We start from the raw sequence: 16,994 nt of genomic DNA on the forward strand, positions 1-16,994 counted from the left end.
GGGTTAAATGTGGCGTTAAACGCGATCGTTACGGTTCGGAACATCGAACACCGAGAGCATCGATAAGAAAAGGTGTCCCGTGAGTACGAAAAACGCTACGATGGGAACCCGTAACGATCCCCTCGAAATACGAGACGCGGGAGTGGTCGTTGAATCTCCGTAATGTCGCGCGACATTCCCAGCCGAGTGTAACACCCGGAACGCGTTTCTTGCAACGCTATCGGGGAGACAAACAACCGAGACTTTTCTTACAATTGTGTCCGGGTATGTTGTTTCTCCAGAGGACCTTTATGATCTGCCAGTAAGCCACGCTCATGAAGAGCAACGGACCGGTGTAGAGGAAAATCATCTTGATAACGGTGAAGGTCAGTTGGCTCTCCTTGCTCCAGGATACCCCGCACTGCGTGAACAGAATCGTGTCCACTTTGAGGTGCGTCGGGATCAGGTGCAGCACCACCAGGTCCGGGATATCTACGGAAACGGGTAAGCGTCGTTGGTAATTTTGTTTTTCCCTACCCGAGGGTGTCGTTCCGAACGCGAGATAAGAATACGCGAAGAGATGGATTACCGAACAGTATGGCTACCGCCCACATTCCGATGATCACAGTTTTTACTCGGCCCGGTGTCGTTCTGAACGTGAGGGGGAAGCATATCGCGTACCATCGGTCTATGGATATGAAAGTTAGGGTCAGTATGCTCACTGTCACCGATACCGTCTGAAACAAACACGAAACCGTGAAACGGACATACGCTCGCTCGTCCATTTTCGAATCAATTTAATGCCTCGGCGAGCAACGAACTTGCAACTCGGGACGGTGTTGCGTCGCCGATGGTCGTTACCTGAAAACGGAGAGGAATTAGAGCGATGCTCGACGCACCCCCCGGACAAAAGTCAAAGAACCTGTTTCGATTACTACCGTGGATTGTCCGAGGAAAAAATTAATCGGGCAATTTGCAATTCTAATCCCTTCATTCATGAAATTTCCATAACTTCCGCACCGTACAGAATTTACATGTTGCATCAGAGATCGGAGATAGGCAACGTAGTGGGGGTACGTAATAGAGTACTTAACGGTGGCAGATCCTATAGCTACTTTACCGGGTACTTCTCGATGCGTAGGTATAGCAGTCCTTGTCGTTTTAAAGTCCGCCGCTCGTAAATATTCGAAACGCGCTAAATATATCCCGATGCGGAAGCTTCCATCCAGTTTCCCTCCGATACGTAAAAAAGTCCGTAACCGTAGAACGAGCTCGTATCGCGCGCGTGTTTACGCGAAACCATTTTTCACGGTTTTCGGTACCGCCATCCGCTTAAGATTCCTCGCGCGGCAAGCGCCACGAGCAACGCGTACTGTTGGGACACGTTTACGCAGCTTTACGCAGCTTTACGCAGGTTTACGCAGGTTTACGCAGGTTTACGCAGGTTTACGCAGGTTCACGCGGCACGTAGGCATACGTATACACACCGTTTTGACTTCTCATCCGATAACACGGTTTATTCGCGGTCGAGCAGACGCAGGGACGCGTCATGAATATAAAACGAACGCCTAGAAAATATGGGCCAAAGGCACCTAGGAGTCCCGCTTCTCCGGAAAATTGATAAAACTGTTGCCTGGGCTCGACGCGCGTTTCCTCTTTTCCCTCTTATTTTTTTTTCTTCTTTTTTTTTCATGCCGGAAAATTTACCGTCCTCGTGTTTTCGGCTTCGAGTTGTCCCTTTGTCGGTAGAGGAACTCGCAGAATTTATAAAAGTGATTCCCGCGCGACCTACATACCTTTTTGTACCGGTTCGCGAAACGCGGCGGACAGTTGGCTGAAAGATTCATCGGCAATTACCGGGCTTATCGGGAGCTCGAGTCGATCATTAGGTAAATTGCATTTAAGATGAATGCGTCGTGTGCCCCCGTCTGGTTTTTGCGTCTCGTTTCTCGAGGAACGGTGAATTGTCCCGCGATCGCATGCCGTCGCTACGCTCGGACGTTTCTCGCGTGACGCGTTTTCGCGCGGAGGCCGCCACGGTAACGGGCGTTTAAGAGGCCACAGTTCCCGCTGTCGATTGAATTTCAGGATTCTCGTCAAAGGGCTCGTTACCAAGTTCCCGTACACGTCGGTGGGCTGCCGATCGACGGTGAGCTGCCGTGGCCAGTTTCTCGACGTAGACGGTCTCTCGACGTTCTCGGCAACGGGGACATTCGCTGCCCTCCGATTAAGCCTTGCCGCTTCGACGTCGCTCGCGCACCGTTTCAATCGAAACGCGACTTTTGATCCGTTACGCGATAAGCAGCGATTCACGAGTGCCACGTACCGCAAATAGCGTCAATCGCGAAAGCGATGGCCGCGCAAAGTCCGACCGTTGCGCACGGAAAATACGATCCGAATCGTTTCGCTCGAGAATGCTCACCGCGAACAAGAGAACGGTCCAAATCCACCGACACCGGTGTTCGGTAATTTCGGAACACTTCGTTACGTTTCACGCACCGTTTGTTACGCCCGTCGAATAAATTTCAACGGGTTTCTCGTTAAGATTAAAAAAATAAAAGAAAAAAAGATAAATCCGATACGCGCGACCCGATCTTTTAACCGGGGCGTTTTATGCAAACAGGACCGGACTCTTTTCTTCTCGTTGCGCAATCTAGACGCTCTTGCGGAAATCAGACGAAGGACCAAGAATCGTTTATTCCACGGTAGATAGTCTCGCGATATACCCCCGAACCCCGGGGACGCTTTAATTCTAACAGCTCGGATAGGAAGTTTCGAGTACCCGGTGAGCTCTTTGAACAATAGGTATCACGAGCCGGGGACGCGATACCGATACAAACGGGATTACGACCGCGTAGCTTTCTCCCGGCAAACAATTTATCATTTTCTCCAACGAGTTTCGCAAAAATAAAAGCTACGAGACGATGATCCGATTCTCGGTAACAACGGACACCGTTCCGCGAGATTGTACATCAAACGGTCCTCCCTCTCGATATTAGTTTACCTTTTGCAATTTTACCGCGAACTTTCGAGCTCGTTTTTCACTCGCGCGCTTCAAGTTCAGAAAAGCATTCCTCGGGACCAATTTTCCTCCGCCTAAGGGCAACCGAGTGATTCCGGCCCACCGTTTCCGCGAACGAGATCCCGTTGGAATGGATTATCACCCATCGAGAAAACTCGAAATTCGCGCATCGATCGTCGTCGTCGCGAAGCTTGTTACGTCCCGATAACGATCCATCGAAAGACGACACCGTACGAATCGTTTCAAGTCCCGTACGCGGTCGAAAGTTTTTCAAAAGCGGATCGAGCAGCGTGTAATTAAAAGTAATTCAACCGAGGCTGCGCGTAAACTCATTTGCATCGAGATCCAATAAAGAACTCCGAGCGAGTGTTTTATACCAGAACGTCGGTGTCCGTAAAAAAAAAAAGAAAAAAGGAAACCTGGTAAACCTCCGGATGTATGCAAACGAGCGGTGCGGATTCGATCGGGTACGGTCGGAAAAGCGGTGCAATTCGCGGTAGGTGCAACTGAAAAATAAGTCGCAACGGTGGAATACTCGTTTCCGCGCCCTTTGCCCCCGTTCCACGTTTTCGCGTCGCAGAAACGGAACGGTCGCACGATTTACCACCGCAGGATCGAGCGGGACGCTCGGCGTGGCGCGCGCGGAACGCAAAGACCGCCTCCGAGCCGCGACAAATTTTACAGGGACGTTTATGCGGGTTAAAAGGTCGATCGTTATCTGCCGCGCTCGTAATAATTACAGTCGGTCAAGGATCGCTCGATGAGAGGATATTCACGGTGTAATGCAAATCGATCGTCGGAACACCAAGGTAGCACCGAACGGAGAACACGGTTAATTGTTCCAAAGCGGGCTCTCCCCGCTCGTTATCGTATCCAGGATGGTTTCCGCGTAATTGAGCGCGAGGTTCGCCGCTGAGAAGCGGACGCGTCCCGATTCGTTCGAGCGATCGAGATTCCGAGAACACCGCAACCGAAGAAAACGGAAAATCGGATCTCGATCGGGCCCGATGCTCGAGGAGCGAACCGCGAAAAGGCGTCGACTCGTAGCGAACGCCACGCGGATCGTGTAATTCCGCTCGGTGCCGGGGCGCGTAACGGACAACCGGCGCTCGTCGACCCGGACAAAACGCATTGTTTTCTTTTTTTTTGTTTTTGTTTTTGTTTTTTTCTTCCTTTTTTCCGCGCTCGTTCTATCCGACGCGAAACGATCTCGCGATTGTTTGCCGCGCTAGACGACGCGGAGCACGTTTTAATTAAATCTCGGCTATCTACCGGTCGCACTCGCAACTGCGCTCGTCACGCCAGCACGCGCCTAACTTGTCGGCGATAACGACAATGCCACTTGGCGCTTATTCTCGTTCACCGGCGATCGCACCCACCACCGTTAAATTAACGAACGCTAGGCTAGCGAAGATAAGGGACTCGGCCCCGAAATCGGTTTTCGAAGCTGTACAGCATCGAAAATAATACGAGAAAACAAATAAACGATACGAACGGAACGATCCTCGGAACGTTACTCGTTTCGTTTCGATTCGATTGCTTCGGTATTCCTTTGATCGCTCGGTCGCGTCTGCGAGTCTCCGACTCGAGTTCCAAGCGTACGCGACATTTTTCCCCTCGGAGTGGTTGCGTGTACGCTCGAAGCGAAGAACGCTCGAAGGTTAAATAAATTAAAATCCACGACGAGAACGAAGCCACGAAATCGCCGCGGGGACCGAGAACTCTTAATGCTAGAAAGCACGGGGGTTAATTAGCGCGGTTATCGTTCCTTCGACTCCCACCCCCTCTGCACGGACCGTCGCCAAGGAGGGACAGGCAGACAACATTGGGTAGTAGTTCTAAAAAATTCATGCGATCGACTCGGTCACGAGAACAAGTTGTTCCAGGTGAAATATCAAGCAGTTAGAGCAGCTCGTCGGGTAGGGACGGTTACTTTGCCTTTGCCCCAGAACACACGACACGCGAACCTTTCCATCATCGGTTGCCTCGAGTCTTTCGGCTCTTGTAACGATGTTGCGGATCAACGGAATGCCACGTCTGTCCCTTCGATACCTACCGTTCGAAACAACTACCGTGACTTCTCATCGGCAGTGCGCATCGGGTCGTACTGCGCGTTATTTCCACCGTGGACTTTTTCGTCGTGGGTTTCTCGCTCGCGAATCAGCTCCGTTTATTTTCCGTGTTTGTAATTCGTATATACCGACAACAATTGTCAACATTTTCAATGCTGTACAATACTGACAATTCGTATATACCGTAAACGCGTTTAACGAACGAACCATCGCGCGTACGCTCGAAAATCCGCTCGATCTCCGCGAAGAAACGCCTGGATTCGATGAGATCGGTCCAGGATAAGCAACGACCGACCCTTTCCACTCTTCTTCTCGAACGCTCGCGGTTTCCAGGGACGAATCGCCCGAGAAAAAGCCTCCACCTTGCTAGAAACGCTACCGTCCGAACAAACGACACGGTATACGTTCACAGAGGAGGGAACGAAAGCTTTCGAGTGGTCGCGTTACGGGAGGAGGGCACGGGACGAATCGACACGAACGTTACGAAGAACGAGGATCGATCGGTGCGACGATTAAACAGTTTTCCAGCTTGTCTTTCCTTACGTTTGAATCTCTGCCAATGGGGAGACACGGGGGGAAGAATTTATGGCCGCGCAGCGATTACAAGCGACATACTTTCCATCCGAGGGAAAGAAATTCTCAAGATGCTCGGAGACTGGTATTTCCATACGTTTCCGGAAGTTAACCCGCTCGAATGAAATTCCGGACACGACGCAGAGGGGGAGGTCTGAATCGTAATGGGGCCGCGCGAAAACGCGAGTTCGCGATTGGATTAAAAGTCGAGGGTCGAACGCGAGGACGCGCGTTCCTTTTCCTGCTGGAACCGGCGAATTTCCCGCGGGTTTCGACTCTACTCGACGCGATCGTCGTATATATACACACATATATATCTATCGAACCCTCGAGTCATCCCGAGGGACTCTCGAAGATACGTTCTCCGCTGCGCAACATCGATTATTCGATATGCTCCATAAGTAACACGGTTTCTTCTCAGGGACACGGTACGAAACAATCGAACGGGACCCGATGTCGGTACAAAAGTCTTTTTTGCTCCCTCGAAACAATACCGTTCGGAGAAAACAGGAGAGAATGTTTGCGACGAGACGCAAACGGGCGATGTTGGCTCGAAACAAAGAGAAACGTTTCGGGAATAAACGCGCGAGTTTACTCTTTCGGTCGTGGCTCGACTATCGGCGCGATGGAGCCGAGAAACCTAGAGAAAGACGACACCTCGTGGCCTGTTGCTCGTGGCCCTGTTATTTGCCTACCGATCGAAACCTTCGTCTCGATTTTGACGATCGACCGGCTCGAATCGCCGAGTAATTACACGCTTCGATTCCAAACGAACTTCTTTGACACTCGACGCGAGAATCGGAGCGATCGGAAGAGATTCTTATCGACGTGAATCCTGTTGTCGAAGCCACGGATCGAGTGACTCGGTACAGCACCTGTTCCATACCTACACGCATAACGCGCTAACGCTATTACCGGGAACTTTGTACAATTTCTGTCTTCCCGGCAAGAATTAACCCCGATGGGTAATTGCCCTTTAAGAGGCTCGTGTGGCGCGATATTTGCAAGAGTCTAAGATCCAAAGATCTGGAAACGGATGAGAATCGTTCCACGTACGAACGTTTCCGCGGACTCGCCGCGAAAAAGCGATGTTCAAGCACCGGTTCGTGCGGCACGATAACAAGGTCAATATACGGAACGAATTAAGCCGTGCTCGTCGACCGTACCGGTTACAATTCGGCGTTAAACACGGGATGAAAATGTCGCGCGCGCGCGGCCAGCGACGTTGTTTGAAAATCACCGAGGCGTGAATCGACCGTGGCCGCGGGCCGACGAACGGTTACGGGTATCGGTTTGAAATTTTCCCCGTAACTTTTACCATCGCGCGGATCTCCGTCGGAGTACTCGAGCGGATTAGAAGCGACGAGTCGTGGAATTTCGAAAGTTCGGCTCGATCTCGTTTCGAGGCCCGACGGTGGATACGACGTGGCCGGGGAAGCCGTAAAAAAATAGCGGGAAACTTTCCCGTAATATTCGTAGGGAAGTGTCGCGGCCGGTTCGTCGAGGCGGATTGAATTTGCGTCGCGATTCGCGGCCGATGAAAATTATGCAAACGCGGAAACAGCGCGAAGGCGAACTTCTCTCCGTGTCGGGGTTCTCTCGTTACGTTCGGTCTCTTTGGACTCCGGGTACTTCCGGCGTTCGTTGTGCACGTACACGCGGCCGCTCGTGCACGTTTCGCGACGCGCGTGTCGGTTCGTCTTCTATTTTTTTTTCTTTTTCCCTTTTTCTTCTTTTTTCAGCCCCTTCGTATTCACCGTGGGTATCTCTTCTTTCTCCCGCGCGAGGTTTCCGCCAACGAGGCGCTCCCCGCGCGAGTAATTTCACCGCTAAAAACAACGTTAGAGCCGCGCTCGTTCCGATTTCTCGGTAACGGGATCGATACGAGCGACGAGGGTTCTCGTTAACGCCATCGTCCGACGATGGAAATCCATCCGTCGGGAATACAATTAAGCGGATAAGGGGGACGATGAAATTAAGTATACGCGTCGAAGGAACGTTTCGCGAGACCGAGTCCCTCGTAGACGGTACGCGGATAGAGGAGAGTTCCAGCACCGGGAATTCACCCGGAACGAGTTGAGAACCTAGAAACAAGTTATCGGGCCTGGAACGGCGTGCAACAACACGTTGTAAGATAATGCGATTTGGTCGCCGGCTGAGAGCTAGCTCGTTCGTCGTGCAACCGTGTAGCTGCATCGGCGACCGGGACGCGGGTCGCGAGCACGCGCAGAACCTCGGTTTGCACATCGGCGTTCGGCACACGCGTACCTATACTGGCCATCGTGACGAACGACCGATATTTCCGTGCGCCCGAGTGCACCGTTAATACCACCGATCGTGTTTTAAGTAGATGTACCAACGCACGTGTTCACGTGCTCGCTCGTCCACGGCCCGTAAATCGTACGGTGGCCCGTGTCGGTTCTATTCCAACGGGACCGTACTTTCAATATAAGACCACGAACGAAAGCGTACGGGTAGCCATTCGTTCGCGACATTTCCACGATCGGTTGCGTTTCTATTCGTCGCGATGCATTTCGATCCGCGAAATAAATACTCGCGACGTCGCGTTCTTTCGCGATTCCCATCGTTACGATTTTCACGACGGACGAGAAGCCTCCGAGGAAGAGATCGAATCCTTCGAGAAATAAGAGAAATAATTAACCGTATCCGAGTTCTTTCTCCGGTAGTTTGTTCGGTGATCGATCGACAAACGAGAAGCGACAAATTGCGCGTCTCGAACTGTTTACGTCTTCATCGGGGTAATCGGCTCTGTCACCGACGGCGCTTCTCTCATCGGAAGAAGAAAGTAACGATTACAAGGAACGATAAAAATTTAACGACCACCGCCAACCTCGAATTTAATTAAACCTTTCCGAACCTATTTTAAGGGTCGCGCGCGTATCGTTGACACGGATCGGGGGTGAAATTCGTATTTCGGCCGGGACGGATGAAAAACTACGTCGAAATCAATCTCGTATCGCGATTTCGTTTCGCGACGCGTGACATCGGGGACTGATCGATGCGTTTCTAAACGCGAATAAAAGTCCGTTCGCGTGGAAACGATATTGCGTTCGCGAAACGAATCGGGAGCAAATTGAGACCCGTTTCGTTATCCGGGCGAGCCCGCGGTCACGGGATCAAAGGAGTGACCTTTCTTTCCCGCCGGTTGCGCGTTGTTTTAACGAGAACGAATACGATTCGTTCTCGTTAACGGCGTTACACTGGATCGCGAGAAGCGACAATGATTACGAGCCCGCTATAGATTTTCTCGCGCGTTCTCCCCTGTCTACAGCGAACGCCAAAGACCTGAAACAATACCCTAACAATAGGCTATAAAGCAAGTTCGTGTAACGTTGCCTTGTACTCCGATAGAGGATACGTTCTTTGTACACCGTCCCTTTGTAATATCGTTGCGTATTAAATTCGCCCTATCCCTCCAGTCGTATCCGTAATTTTATTAAATTCCATCGTGCGAAAGATTCGATCGGTACGTTGGCACGAGTCGGATCCGAATCCTCCGAGTGCGTACCCCGTTACGGTCGATACCGTTAACAACAATAACGATCTTCACCGTTTCGGAATCGTACGTAACGCGAGTTGTTAAAATTGATAGAGCACGAAGAGTCGAGGATCAACCGCGATACGAAGCTCAGCGTTACGATGTCGACTCGTCCGAGAACACGATCGGAGCGAACGGATAAAGGACCGTGGGAAACGAAATTATGGTCATTGGGGACGAATAATAGGAGCAGGTAATAACGTTCAACGATAGCCGAATGTTATTTGCCGGTATCGGTGATCCGGCAAATTCACCGTTTCCGTCTAGAATTTACACGTCGATCCGTCGAGCGGAATAACGCGAAATTACGAAGTTCGTTTGTTCCGCCAACGCGGTTGCCGCCTTCGCGGCGTTTATTCCGCACGGGTGCGCGATATCGCGCGATTTCCCGCGCGAGGGAAATCGTTGCTCTCCGGTCGACCCACCTACGAGACCGATTTTCCACCACCAGCGCACACGCTTGTGTTACTTTTTCACCCCGACACGGCTAGCGCCCGGAATTTGTCCTGTAAAGTCGTATTCTCGAGGAACACACGGTACGGCAAGTTTAATAAGAAGCTTCGTAGCTCGAGCGTGGAAGATGGAAGACATTGTCTAGCCGTCGTTCGGACCTAGCCGACGAATCTCGTTCGATACGGTTCCGATGAAACAAGATCGCGAAAAGATGACCACCGTCGACGTTCGATCGAGTCCAAGAATTTCCTTCGGCTCGTCCGAGCACTCCGAAAGGATTACCTACGAAGACAATACACGTTCTGTCCCACGCATACGCGGGAAGCTGGATTAAGCTGTCGCGAATCGAAAAATATGGTCCGGACATTGTTCTTCCGCGGAGCTGCGCAATTAACCGAAGCTACGCGTAACCAGCGGCGTAATTTTTCGCGAAATTTCGCTGAGAAATTTTCATCCGTTCGAAAATCGCGTTCGATACTTGCGGATGGAGAGACTCGAAAAAGTGTGCATTCGATGGAAGCGTTCGATGGAAATCGCAACGGAGAACCCGCGATACGCGAAACATTAATTAATTTTTACTTCCGGTCTACCGAGTTCCTTTGTATGCAAATTCGCCGCTCGAGCATTTTTATCTACATTTGTATTTCGAGCGCGGTAAACCTACACAAATACGAAGCTTAATTGGGTTTACCGCGGCTCCCGCACGCGTAAAGTACGTGCACCGTGAAAAAAATACATTTTTCGGTGATACACGCGGGACGCTAAATTGCCATCGGCGACGCGCGCGTTCGTTTGTCACAATTATCGCGCAATCGGTGCCTAATTACGTTTCGTGCGTTCTCGTTCGATATTCTCGACTCAATTGCTACGAAAACATCTATCACCGAGCGTACGTTGCACGCGTTATCGTTGGTACATCGCGAGCGTGACGTATTCGTTTGTTTTGTCGGTGAAGGAAACTGGAGGCGTCGGTGCAAAATCGGCAGCCAACAGCCTCGCGTTCACAAAAATTATGTACTGGGTATGTCTTGATAGCCATACCCCGCCAATACGTCGTTCATAACGTACTGACGCGCTATTAAAGTAGCGAGCACCCTTTTTAAACGAACGTTAGCTTCCACGGACTTTAAGTAACGTTTTCGTCGCGATATCGTATGCGAGAATGGTCGTTACCCTTCGGCCATCTGTCGCAACACCGACGAACTAAACCGTGAAGATTTTCGCGGTAGTGGGGAAACGCGCGATTTCGCGATCTATTCGAAAAGGTCGATCTCCCGTTGAAAAAGTGTTCGATCGCGATTACGGGGGCAAGGGAAAACGATTCTCCGGGAGCTAATATCGTCCGTGGGACAAATTATTCGAGGGCCTATCCGCAGTCGCGGTAAGAAATTTTAATTGCGAAATTTCAATACCGTCGACGTTATCGATAATTCGATTCACAGTCCGGTCTTTCCAATCGCGGCGCCTAGTTGAGAAAATTTTCGAAGCGAACGCGGTATCGGTTTTTCAATAGACGGGGGAGAGGGAGCATCGTTGGTTATTAGCCGCACGAAGGGATATTGTAATCGAGTTAATTAAAACTCGAATAAAGATAGCCGTGTCTGTGAAGGAGATCTGTTACTCGAGGCTGGTCCGAAGTCTTCGACGAACTTACACCGGTAACGTTGCGAACGATTAACAAGGAAATTGATCTCCGCGGGGAATTAAAGCGCTCGATTATCGCGGCTTCGTTTCGTCGAATCTCCAGAGTTCGGGCACACGCGAGGAAATAATGGGCGAAACGAGTACGGGCTAGGTTGGAGCACCGAATTAAAAATAACGCCGACTTTTTTTGTCCGTCGACCCTACCGTTTGAACCGTTCGTCGGGGAAGTGTTTGCCGCGCAACGGGGGTGAAATTTAAACGACAGCCGATACACCTACTCGATTACGATTCGGTTCTTCGCGGTGTCGTTCGTTACGATAGACACGATCGAAAGCTCGCGTATTTTTTTCGATCCTCTCGTCGTATCGTAAACTGAAATAAAACACGAGTTTGTACATTCGGAACTGTTCCTCGGACAAAGGCATTGCGCGTGCGATATTAGGGATGAACGCTTCGAGCTCGACATCGCTCGTTAATCGAGTAAAATTTTAAACCGAAACAGATTTCAATCACGGAAGAATCTCTCTCGGTAAGATGGCAAAAATATATATCCCGCCGTCTCGTAAACCGACTTCTTGCAATTATGTATTTCGGTTCCACGACTCTCTGCCAAAGAGCGGGTTGCCAAACGCTCGTTAAAATTCACTTCGGCGAAGAAACATAAAGAACAGAGGACGACGCGAAACGTCGTAAAGAGGTGCGAGACGTCGCTGTCAGCCATTGACTCGGAGATTTTAGCGCGAGGAATTTACCAAACGTCCGTTAAATTCGTGCCGACGGAGGGTTTGGTCGGGCGATTCGAATCGCGTGGTCCCGGAAGTCTTCGAAGCCCTCGTTGTCGCGAATTTGAACGGAAGCACCGCGGTGCCAAGGCGCGCGTCCTCGAAATAAATATTCGAGTAAACGTCACGCGTCCCGCGCGGTTCTAAATCCAGGAAATACGCACCGAGAACTGCAACCAAGCTGGATGGTTGCGTCGCGAGTTGGAGGAACGTGCGGGAAATTCCGATCCGTTTCGCGATACGAGAACTCGGCTCGTAGACAAATCACCGGAATCCGGATTTAAAGGACACGGGCGGACGTTTTCGTGGTTCGCGCGTCGCGTTTTTTCAATTACGCTCGCGTGAGACGAACGAGTTAATCAAGGGGTGACTGTCACGCGGATCGTCTCTTACCTGAAGATACGGGACCGCTTTGCACATAGCCAGACCGAAGAACCAAGTCTCCGTGACGTCCCATAGCACACTGAACGGTAGACAGAGCAACAAGACCAACAAATCGGCCACCGCAAGGTTCACGATGAAGTAATTCGTGATGGTTCTCATCGAGTGGTTCCTGTACACCGCGATGCAAACCAACGCGTTCCCGATCAGTCCCACGACGAATATCACGCTGTGGGAGACGATCAGCACCCAGTCCCAGAACTTGGGGTATATGTACGCCCGGATCACGCTCTCGACGAACGCGCGGTCCGTGAAACAGCTCTCACCGGTGCAGTTGCTCGTGTTGAAGTCCCCGTTGTAGTCTATATTGTAGTCCGTGTTGTAGTCCGTGTTGTAGTCCGTGGTCGATTCGTCCGTGTAATCCGTTGCCGACTCGGCGAGCAACGTGGACACCGTCAACGTCAACCAACCGACGATCGCGAGACCGGGACGATACATGTTTCCAGAGCTTTGCAACGAGTAGGTTCCTCGAGGGTTGCTCGAATTGCGTCCACCCTCGTCGAAGAACGTTCCGCTCGACGATTTTACGAAACGGTACGAGTCCTTTTCGTCATTCCGAGGATCCCCGCGCGAGTTTTATCCCCCCTTGGAGGAACCTTCCGCGATGGACGTCACGCGAGAGCGGTCGTTGAACGTTCGCGCAACGACGAAAAGATATTCCGACGGGAAGAAAGTTGCTCGGTCGATCCTCCGTGTTCTTCTCTGGTCGCTTCGACCGGTGACGTTCACTTCGCTCCAATTTCCATGGCATTAAAGGTAATTCGCGTCGTCTTCGGGCTGTCCGTTCCACGGTGTCGAGTGTCCGGAGATCATCGAGAGCGGGGTCCTTCCCTCGATCGGCCTCCCTTATCCAGACGAAGAAACCCTAACCACGGTAGGGTAGCTCGAACGGAGAGTTTCCAGCGATAATTTTTATCCACTGGTCGCGTCCAAGAACCGGAAATTCGTCCCGTTGCCTCGACAGAGGGGAAAAAAGTTCCGGACCGCGGGAGCGTTGTGATTTCCCAAGTGTCGACGTTACTAACGAACTTCCCTCTTGACAAATACTCTCCGCGTCCCGATAAGAAATTATTCGCAATTTAGGCGAGAGGTATCGTCTCTTCTTTCAGCGTTCTCCGATTCGTGGCCTCGGGTCGGTCGTGGACGATAAATTTTCCTCCCGGATCGATACACGGGATAAACTTTCCTTCGTTTCTCGTTTTTCCACCCGGAGGGAAAGACAGGAAACGAAGGTTGGAAGGACGCTCGAAGGTAACGCGGTCCCCGTGCTTTTGTCGCCCAACTCGTGTCTTCCCGACTGATCTTATTTTCGGTTCCTCGTTCTTTACCTTCGAAGCCGGCGCGAAGAGTTCGCAATAGAATCACCGAAGGCGGGAGGTGGCCATAAAATCGTTCGGGGATCGGTAGAGCGAATTTCCTCGTGGAAGTTAATATTAGAAACAAACGACGAGGTTTATTTTCGAACGGTTAAGTTCGCGGCGAAGGCTCAAGAGGCATCGTGCTCGGGATTCGCGGAGTCACTTGCAGCGATAGAAAGTTGTCAAATTTTTAAGTCGATCGGTCCATTTGTTCGCGAGATACGGCACCGACCAGCTCGGAAAAGGTCGTTTCGATGAAAACGGCTCGAAAGTTTCCCGCACCGTCTTCCGGTATATAGGCAGGTTCGCTGAAAGTCTTACAAGTTTGCCAGTTTTTCGAATTTTCTCGCCGTACTTGGCAATTATATCCTCGAGACTTGGAACAGCGAGGAAACGTCGGAAGAGGGATCGATTTTTATTACCTCGGAATTGGACGGACCGCTCGAACGCGAAAGGCAACGCGAAAGAATTCGACGACGTCACTTTGCGGGTACGTTCCTTCCTTCGTTCGATGTACACCGACGCTCGAATTGCACGGGTAATTAATTAAAATAAACCACGGAGATCGCAGTAGGTTCGCCCTCGAGGGTATCGCTCGTAGTTCCCGAGTCTAATTGAAATTGTCATCGCGCACGGTCGAAAGTTACCTTAGAGTTGCCACGCGAGCCGAATCCACGTAATCGTCTCGGTAATACGATTCAACGTTCGTCGATCGATTAACCGTATCGTCGTTCGTCCCTTTGAAGAATCGTTGATCGACGTAACGAACTTGGGGAATCGCGAGGATCGTTCCTTTCGCAAGAAAATCACCCCGATAACGTTCTTCGAGCTTTCCCTCGGCGGTGGCCGCTCGGTTCAATCGAAGACAAAACCGCTCACCCCGTGATTATCCTATTAATCTTTCGCGTTTTTCCAACGCGCGTCCGCGTTGGCACGGACAACTGGCCGGCCAATTAATCAAAAGTTGTCACGACCGTTTCTGCGGGTTTTGTCTCGCGGTTTACGGGTTCCGGGCTCGTCCCCGATGTTCGCGAATTACGATCCGCGAGGTAGAATCCGCGCGAACCGCGTACACGTTCGACCGATCGGCGATACTCCAATTTCCTTTTCCTTCGAGTAGAAAGTTATCGCGGCGATTGGACGCGATTCATCGACGCGACTCCCGTACGAAATTCACGGTCCTCTTGAGCACTGGCTGCACCGTGTTCCGCAAAAACACGCTCGATGTTCGAAATATTTCCGACGGTGTCGAAACGCGCCGTTTCCAGCGATCCCGCTACGGTACGCGCGTTTCGTGACCCGATGTATCGTAAATCTATCGACTTCCCGTCAACGATTTCGCGACGACTGCCAGGGAAAACGGTTAAATTCAATCTATTTCGGGGACATCTCGACGCGTTCGTTCGCCGTCCTCTTTGCCGCGCATCGTTTACCCGAAACGATGAATATCGTGGGGGAAATCGCGACGCGAGATACTGTTAAAATTCACCCGTAACGAGGGAACCCCTTTCGCCCAAAGTGAACGCCCATTTCGTTAAGTAGCGGGATTTAAAAGGGGTCTCGGTACGCGTGGCAACGAATACGAAACAATCCGCGGATGAAATAACTCCAGATTGAAATTCAAATCCGGATGCGCGCTGTAACGAACCGGAGACCGGAGATGGAAAACTAAATTCGGTCTTCCTGGATACGGGACGAACCGACGACGATCCCGCACGAAAGACGCAACTCTCGAACCGCGTTTCGTGAATTAGTTTCCGTTGAACCTGATTCGCGAACGCTATAGACGAACGACTAGCGTCCAACGAGAACGAACCAACTTTTCGATCGTGGATGGGAACGGTCCCTCGATTCAACGATCCGTCGATTCACCGAGCGCTCGTTTCTCTCAGCGTAAAGCACGCGCGATTGTTCTTCGCAATGTCCACCTACGAAGAGAGCTGTTCTCGTTCGGTAAATTTTTATGGGGAACCGTGGGCTCCCGAGTTCCTAAAAGTCCGAAACGATCGAAAGACTCGCGTGTACAATCGGATCGCTCCAACTTTCCCGAGAATCATTCGTGGAAACGTTTCGCGTGGAGCGAATAAAATGGTACAAAGGAAAAAAGAGAAAAATTGTACAAGATCCTTTACGCCGTGCAAACTGTTTCGAACGATCACTCGTCGACGAATAACTCGACCACGACGATTCTTCCAATTGTATCGGCGATTGGACCGACGATCGTGTTAGATTTTCGTTCCACTGATCGACGATACACAGCCGCGTCGAGAGGTGCTCGTGATCGAAAACGTTCCTCGGTGCTCTCTATTGGCGAAAACTCTGGCGTACTCGCGGCTGCTCCGTGGCTTCGAGAGCACGATCGCGCGCACAAGCCTCGTCGAAAGAAGATCAAAAAAGAAAGAAAAAAAGGAAGAGAATTTCACGAGAGAACGTTTTTCACTTTCCGCCCGACGATTACTTATACACCACGTATCGTCTCTTACAACGGGACGATAACCTCGTCGCGTTTCACGCACTTTCGTCGCTGGTCGTTTCGGACAGGTGGCAATCGGTGACACCTCTCGCTCGATTACTCGAATCGCGAACGAGTCGCTCGTTTTCCCGCGAATCGTGTCCTCGGGTACGCGTATCGTCTCTCGTCGAGACGAAGCATGATCGGCGTCGAAGACGACGCGGTCCGATCGGTGAACGGACCGTGTACGAGTTACTCGATCGTTTCGGGATTACGCGTGTCGTATTTCGAGCAGTTGGTTCGTCTGGTCGAAGACGAACTCGGACGTCTCGACGCGGTGGGTGTCTCGCGGCGACGGGTGAACGAAGGTTCCTCCTGGTTCGGGAAAGGGATGCGAACGCGGCGACGGACTCTGCGAAACTGAGGTATGTACGTCGTTTTAACGAGCGCGTAGGTACAGCGGGACGCCGATGCCAGGGCCGGGGCCGAGGCACGTTTCGTTTTAAAGTTTCCCGTGGTGCCCGACGATGCTTTCGTCCTTTTCCGGGGCTTCGTTATCGCAAAAAGGAAGGAAAACTTCTCCTACGGGGTGAATTTCGATGGTAGACCGAGACCCCGTACGGACCAACCCTGTCAGGGTTTGGTTTATTGTTATTGCG

The 16,994-nt window shown here is 51.3% G+C and overlaps 1 protein-coding gene and 1 non-coding gene across 4 annotated transcripts in view; both read right to left on the bottom strand.

The window, feature by feature from the left end:
* LOC143150041 (orexin/Hypocretin receptor type 1) overlaps nt 1-16,759 on the bottom strand; it is a 20,346-nt gene extending 3,587 nt beyond the window's left edge. For 2 of the 3 annotated variants that reach the window (XM_076318040.1, XM_076318039.1), the window contains exons 1-3: nt 12,478-16,759; nt 569-716; nt 253-471 (exon numbers count right to left, since the gene is read on the bottom strand). In XM_076318040.1, coding sequence (XP_076174155.1) covers nt 253-471; nt 569-716; nt 12,478-12,963 — 853 coding nt within the window. In that variant the 5' untranslated portion in view covers nt 12,964-16,759. The remainder of the gene's footprint in view (nt 1-252; nt 472-568; nt 717-12,477) is intronic. The other variant, XM_076318041.1, reaches the window with a different exon arrangement.
* On the bottom strand, nt 10,620-10,759 carry LOC143150810 (U11 spliceosomal RNA). The gene has a single exon (XR_012993191.1). It is a non-coding gene; the product is annotated as a U11 spliceosomal RNA (small nuclear RNA).
* Nucleotides 16,760-16,994: the final 235 nt, after the last annotated feature.

The sequence above is a fragment of the Ptiloglossa arizonensis genome, chromosome 8 (genome assembly GCF_051014685.1).
Source record: "Ptiloglossa arizonensis isolate GNS036 chromosome 8, iyPtiAriz1_principal, whole genome shotgun sequence".
NCBI classification, from domain to species: domain Eukaryota; kingdom Metazoa; phylum Arthropoda; class Insecta; order Hymenoptera; family Colletidae; genus Ptiloglossa; species Ptiloglossa arizonensis.